Raw genomic sequence first — 6,687 nt, forward strand, 5'->3', positions numbered from 1 at the left:
GATCCATATGTCTGTTTCTGCACCACATTACTATTGGAAAGTGAGATGCGTGGTGATACCAGTCACATGCAAACGGCTATGTTACGCTGTACAATTTGCTTTTCTCCAGGTGTGTGAAATGTCAAAGCCGATACTCTACCCAGGATGCCCTGGAACAACATCTGCTGACCGCTTCACACAACTTCCCCTGTCCCCACTGCCAGAAGGTACACGACACACACACACACACACACACACACACACACACACACACACACACACACACACACACACACACACACACACACACACACAAGCAGTTCTATAATCTGTAAACGTGTCCTCTGAAATACTATTCTCTTTTTTTGAATGTCTCACGTCTCAATGCCTCACTGTGTCTGTCCCCCCTATGGCTCAGGTCTTCCCATGTGAGAGGTACTTCAGACGCCACCTCCCCACTCATGGCGTCGGAGGAAGGTTCAAGTGTCAGATCTGCAAGAAGGCCTTCAAGACGGAGCACTACCTCAAACTGCACACACGTATTCACTCAGGTCTGAAGGGGCTTACACCAACCTGTTGTTTTGTCTACCTAACACACTTCTTTCAACTACCCTGTGATTCTCTGTTCTTCAAACCCCTGAAATGGATTAATATGAAGGGGTTGTTTAGTTCAGAATCTGAAGCTGACCCTGTTTTTTCTTATTTTCCAGGTGAAAAGCCTTATAAATGTTCCCTGTGTGAAGCTACATTCAACAGGAAGGACAAAGTGAAGAGACACATGCTTATTCACGAGCCCTTCAAGAAATACAAGTGTCCGTTCAGGTGAGGGGTCTCTAATGGGGAACCAGTCAAAGGCAATGAGTGAATCCATGTATGCACACACCGGGCTCGCTGGTGTGTGCTGTAGATTGATCTCATGGCGGACAAGCAGAGACAGACTCTTTCACTCACATTCACACCTACAGGCAATTTAAGTCTCTAACCCGCATGTCTTTGGGAGTTGGAGGAAATTGAAATTGATGTATGCATATGTCTTTCTTGTATTATGGATTACTTCATTTCAGTTTAATTCATTGCCTTCCCCCCCTCAGGACGCATGTGGGCTGCACCAAAGAGTTCAATAGACCAGACAAACTCAAGGCCCACATTCTGTCTCATTCTGGTAAGTGATATTACAGCAAATCCTTCACATAATGGTTAGTAGAATGTTATTAATGTAATATGTTAATAGAGTATCCTCAGTTCCTTCTTTGTTATTTAAGTTTGCAAGTTAATCAGCACTGTAGAAACAGGGACATCTTTCAAGATCTGTCTGTCGTGACCTCACTGACTGTTTGAGGTTTCTGTTGATTCATACACACCCCTCTCTCCCCCAGGTATCAAACCATACAAGTGTCTGTTTTGTCAGAAGGCGTTCAGCCGCAGGGCCCACATGCTGGAGCATCAGCAGTCCCACACAGATAACTACCGCTTCAGATGTTCCACCTGCAACAAAGGATTCACTAGACAGAGCTACTACAGAGACCACAAATGTCCTGCAGCTGGGATGGGAGCAGGAGCAGGCTCAGAGGCCAGCGGGACTGGTGACACGGGGGACGAGGGGGTCACAGACATGGCAGCGCTAGAGGAGGAAGATGGAGAGGGAGAGGAGGAGGGAAGGAGGGGGCCGGGGAGGAAGGTGAAAAGGCCTGAGACTGCCAGAGCCGAAGAAGACGAGGACGACAGTTCGAAGGGCAACGAACACCAGGAGGAAACACAAGGGGAGGATGAGGACGAGGATGAGGACGAGGAGGAGGAGGAGGAGGAGGAAGAGGAGGAGGAGGAGGAGGATGATGATGAGGAAGAGGAAGGGGAAGGGGAGGATGAGAGGACAGATGAGAGTCCACAAACTGCAATGTCCATTGCCACCATCGAGGGGCATTCAGGAAGAGGGGAGGAAGAGAACGATGATGGGGTGGAACACGGTGGAGAGCCTCTGGAGTTGATGGAGAACAATGTCTAAAACTGTTAGCAGAGGCCATGTTTGCAGAGGAGGGAGTTTTTACTGTCATCTTTGCAGGCGAAGATGAAAATTAACTAACAAACTCATAAGTGCCAGGATCAATAACAAATCCATGCGTAGTAAAGTCTGGAAGTTAACTTCATTTGTTTTAAATTAAAACATTATGCATGCTAATTTTACTGTCTAAGTAAACATATTTTTGGGACATTTGACCTTGATGGACTGTTACCAGAATACAAACCTGATTTCCTTGTCGCCTTTTTAAATTGAATTTTTTGCAACTTCAAAACTTGTAATAATGTCAAGGTCCTTTGGATAATTTTCTGTAATTCTACGTATCAAGTTACAGAAAGTCACTGATGCCATATTTCCACAGTGATTGCTAACAACAAGCGTGTAAACAAATATTTCAATCATGTAATTATACCTCAGCTTAATTGGTAAATTGCCGTGTTTGGCCAGATGCCCTCAATGACTTATGCACTGCAGTCATTTTATCCGTTGTTTATCCATTAAACCCGTTGTCAGGGGAAGCATTAATGCAAATGTGTTCACAGCTCCATATACTGGTTTACCATAACCACTGACCAAGATGTGCATTTCACTGAGGTGAAAGAAGTATCATAAATGTGAATGATTTTCAGGTTGTATACGCTGGAACTGTTGCAGCATTCTGGAGCTATTTGGGATTCACTTTCCTTATCAGTATGTGTTTGCCCTCATGGTTACTGGGCTTCTTTTCCACAGCACAAAGAGAGAAGTCATGCACACCACAGTAAAAGCTAACGCCTCGTAAAATCAATTTCTTTGGGGACTGTTTCCTGTAACTGCCCTGCGTTGTCACAAGATGTCATAGGGAAACACTTGATGAGGCAACAGTTACAAACATCCCAAGACCTTCTTCACGGGTAAACGAGAAATCATGAAATTACTTTGAAATCACTTTAACATTGTGTTGGAAAATTCAGCCAAGTTTTAAAGGAAAAGGATGTTTTTTATAATGTTTCTATATGGTGTTTTTGTAATTAAACTTACAGAAAAATGAACTCTCAGATGCAGCGTTACTGTGATGTAATTGTTTTTGATGTTTCCCAGATTCCTTTTTAGGAACACAGAGCAGAGTTGAATTTAAATGTCCACACTGCTCCATATTTGGATTTCAAAGGCACATTCCTCCTAAGCCTGGAGCAGCCTGGAGCAGTGAGTGCTGCATAGTTCTGCAGTTCATACAGTCCTTAAGCGGACTCATTCAGAGTGCCAGAATATCTGCTTTTGGGATTATGCCAAATTAACAGCAAAAACAAGGCAAAATAACTAAACCCTAAACTCTTGTATTTAAAAGGTATTTATTTCAAATGTACAAAAGTTTGATTCTTCCTTTCCATACAATTTGTATCCCGTACGGTGCAGAATTACAGACATTGATCATATCTGGCAGAAAATGAGGTCAATATGATTTGCCACCAGATCTACAGTACTCTCTGACCACTCTGCTGACAAAACATACTACAAACAAACAGTGAGAGAGAGAGAGACTTATCATTTGCAAGTTGCAGCCTGTGGCCATAACACTGAGATGTTGTTCATTGATTTACTCCCACAGCTTTGATGATGTTTGATCCATCATCAGTGGGAATGTACGTCTGACCCTCGTCTTTCAGACACCAGCTGGACAAACACTCTGTTAGTCCATGGGGCAATATTCTCTCCTATGTGTTGGACAGGAAAGGAATCTGTTTGCAGGCAGTGACTCTTCAACTGAAAGTCACTACAGCATCACGACTTTCACTCCATGTTTGAGCTGCTTGTGGTGCCCTTCTGGTGCTGATACAGAGTAGGTGTGTGGTGTTGCCTTGTGATGCGGTGACTGTTCCGCAACAGATCTTGCAAAATGTCTTCTTCTGTTGCACATCTGTTGCCTCAAACCCGAAATATTCTCATATTACCAAATTGCTGCTTTTCTCCGGGACTAAGGTGCCCAACATTTTTCCGGAACCACGAATGTTAAGTTGTCCTTGGGTTTGTTGTCAGGGGGGAAGATTACGCCCCCTCAGCTATGGCTTGTGTGGGTCTGGTGAGTGTTGTCCTCGGTGACAGGGCCCTGGTCGTCACTGCGTTCACAGAAAAGCAAAGAAACAGCATGTCAAGAAAGTGTCACACTGAAAATACAACACATTTAATCTAAACATACACACCACTCACTACACAGTATATGGCTGTACTTGAACTGGTGTGAATCGCAAAATTACACAAATATATAACTACGCCCATCACAACTCACCTGGTCGTCCCGACGCTGCGGCCATTGCTTCTCCTTTTCTCCATGATGTGGGATTCTTAGCAGTCGTGCTCCTGCTGCAACCACACGCTTTCCTTCATCTTCTTGTCGTCTGTAAATTTCAACTCTGAATTATTGTGCCACTATCCTTGTTTCTTATTCCTTCCTGTTCCTCTGCATATCTTCTGCTAGAGCTCCCAGTGGTTGTTGGGGATCTCTGTCTGGTAAAAAATATAGTATTTTAAAAAATACTTATTCCCATAAGATTATTAACTTGTCGGGACAATATAATCACTTTGGGCCACAAGATATTACGTTTTGTACAAACACTGAATCAAATATGTGGGCTACACATCTTAGTTATAGATAATTAGGGGTCATTGCTTTCTGTTATCTCAAACTCTATCTTTGTTTCCTGACATCTATCCAATCTTTGATTCAGTTGAAAGTAGTCTTGCAGGGTCTGGACACATTTTTGTAAAAATTCCTGATCGGGTGCAGACAGGCCATGTTGGGAAGTTGGATGTGTGTGTGTGGTCATGGGTGGAGGTGGAGGTGGAGGTGGGCAAGATCCGTATCCAGCCTGCGGCCAGGCGTAGGGTGATGGGTTGTACACAGGCTGGCTGGGGGCAAAGCGCGGCGCATATCCTTGACTATCAAAGAGCACAAACAATAACTGTGCTTTCACCCTCTGTAATTTCTCAGGGTCTTGTATCTTGCGCAGCTCATTTGCAACCAGATTAGCAAAAATCTCTGCATCATCTGCTTCTTTTGTCGCTGCGGCAGCAACTTCCTTCAAGACCTGCAGAGTTTGCATCTGCAAGTCGTTTGGCGGCCTGACCCTTCTCCGTTTGGGAGCGGGGCTGTGCTGTAGCGTCGAGGTTCCGCACGCAGTGGCGGAGACGTCGTCTTCAAGGTTCACGGGTAAAGTGATGGATGACGGCGGCACAATGGCCGGCGTGTCCACTGCTGACTGATGTGATGCATCGCTGTCCACACTTTCCAGATCTTCATCCTCTCTTTCAGAATAGCTTTCATCCAGCTGTGCCACCACTGCTGGGTCCAACTACAGTCACAAAATAAATGCAAAATCTACTTAGCATCTTGTCTGAATAATTTTGCAGCAGGATTTTACATTTCTGTGTTGAATTCTAAGTCATTCATATGTGGACTAGCTCATAAAATAACCAGCAGGATATACATACACCAGTGTCTGTTGAGCGAGATGTGACGTGCGGCTTCAGGAAATCACACATCTCAAGGATCCATATCTGTTTAGGAGTGAGGCCTGTGTCTCCACTGCCGCCCGACTTTGGCTTGAGCAGTCTGGTGAACTGTGTCCTTAGTGATGTGGCCCTCGTCTTCACTTCATTCACTGTGTTGGGGGGGATAATAATCATAACAATAACAATAAGAGTCAGAATAGGATTTTCCCTTATATTAAAAGTTAGCATTACAGGAGTAACAACATAATGTGTATTTGTATATTGTGGTTGTAAGCATTACTGTTTTTAGGTGGTTTCTGTTTGTGTTAAGCCTACTTTGTTGCATGTGGGCGTGGCGTGAACAGGAAACGCATGGACGATTGTGTCACTTATATTTGGACTATATGTTTATTTCAAGTTATTCCCAGTACAGCATTGTCCTGCATTATTCATGTCCCCATACGTGTCAAATTTGAACGCATGAGTTCGAGAAACATACAAGCACAAAGGTCGATTATGATGCGTTCAGTGATGCGTTATTATATTGGACATAAACATTTTTTTTACACGAAACACAAAAGCATTGAAATAAAGAAACAAACAAGGAATGACAGTGGCATTTCCCTCACCTGGTCGCCCTAAAGCTGCGGCAATTGCAGCCCAGCGCTTCTCCTTTTCCTCCCTAATGTGAAATTCTTTGCTTGATACGTCGAACAAGCACTCGTTCTCCTGCCACAGCTCCACCAACTTTCCTTCCATCTCCAGCGTCCATTTCACGCGTGGCTTCGACGACATTGGTCTCCCTGGTTGTGATATATAAGGATAAAGTCAGATGAACTTCAGATTCTTCCTTTTGTTTACCACTAGCTTATAAATTACTTCCTCTTTGTGTGCGCATCATCCGCGCTGGCTCCCATTGGCTGTTGGCAGTGTCAGTCTGAGATTTCACGTCGTACCTCAGTCAGAGAAGGGGGATGTCCTATTTTCGAGTGAGTGTACATGAACGCACCACAACTTCATAATTTCGAGTATTTTATTAAGTTTATCACACATCAAAGATAGTTCCGTCACACTATAATGGTGTTTGAATAAAATATGGAATGAAATACGTTCATGATACAAAGACATTAATTGATAAAATGAAAGGAATATAATGACAACCGCTAAGATCCTCACTCATTGCAATGTTAAACACTTTCACTTAATCAACAACAGGGGGCAGT

At 43.8% G+C, this 6,687-nt stretch overlaps 2 protein-coding genes across 4 annotated transcripts in view; one reads left to right on the forward strand and one right to left on the reverse strand.

Moving 5' to 3' along the window:
* The window catches only part of znf341 (zinc finger protein 341), an 8,789-nt gene extending 5,756 nt beyond the window's left edge, over positions 1–3,033 (forward strand). For all 3 annotated transcript variants that reach the window (XM_076159355.1, XM_076159353.1, XM_076159354.1), the window contains exons 13-17: positions 110–206; positions 398–530; positions 690–801; positions 1,071–1,141; positions 1,356–3,033. In XM_076159355.1, coding sequence (XP_076015470.1) covers positions 110–206; positions 398–530; positions 690–801; positions 1,071–1,141; positions 1,356–1,981 — 1,039 coding nt within the window. In that variant the 3' untranslated portion in view covers positions 1,982–3,033. The remainder of the gene's footprint in view (positions 1–109; positions 207–397; positions 531–689; positions 802–1,070; positions 1,142–1,355) is intronic.
* Positions 3,034–4,361: 1,328 nt separating this feature from the next.
* On the reverse strand, positions 4,362–6,373 carry LOC143007874 (uncharacterized). Its single transcript, XM_076159372.1, has 3 exons — positions 6,094–6,373; positions 5,465–5,634; positions 4,362–5,325 (listed from the first exon to the last, which is right to left on the reverse strand). Exons 1-3 carry the CDS (start codon positions 6,257–6,259, stop codon positions 4,630–4,632), a joined length of 1,032 nt encoding a protein of 343 aa, XP_076015487.1. The 5' UTR covers positions 6,260–6,373; the 3' UTR covers positions 4,362–4,629.
* Between the last annotated feature and the right edge of the window lie 314 nt (positions 6,374–6,687).

This window comes from Genypterus blacodes, unplaced genomic scaffold, assembly GCF_046128005.1.
Source record: "Genypterus blacodes isolate CSIRO-AG114 ecotype Tasmania unplaced genomic scaffold, CSIRO-AGI_Gbla_v1 ptg000094l_1, whole genome shotgun sequence".
Classification (NCBI taxonomy): Eukaryota; Metazoa; Chordata; class Actinopteri; order Ophidiiformes; family Ophidiidae; genus Genypterus; species Genypterus blacodes.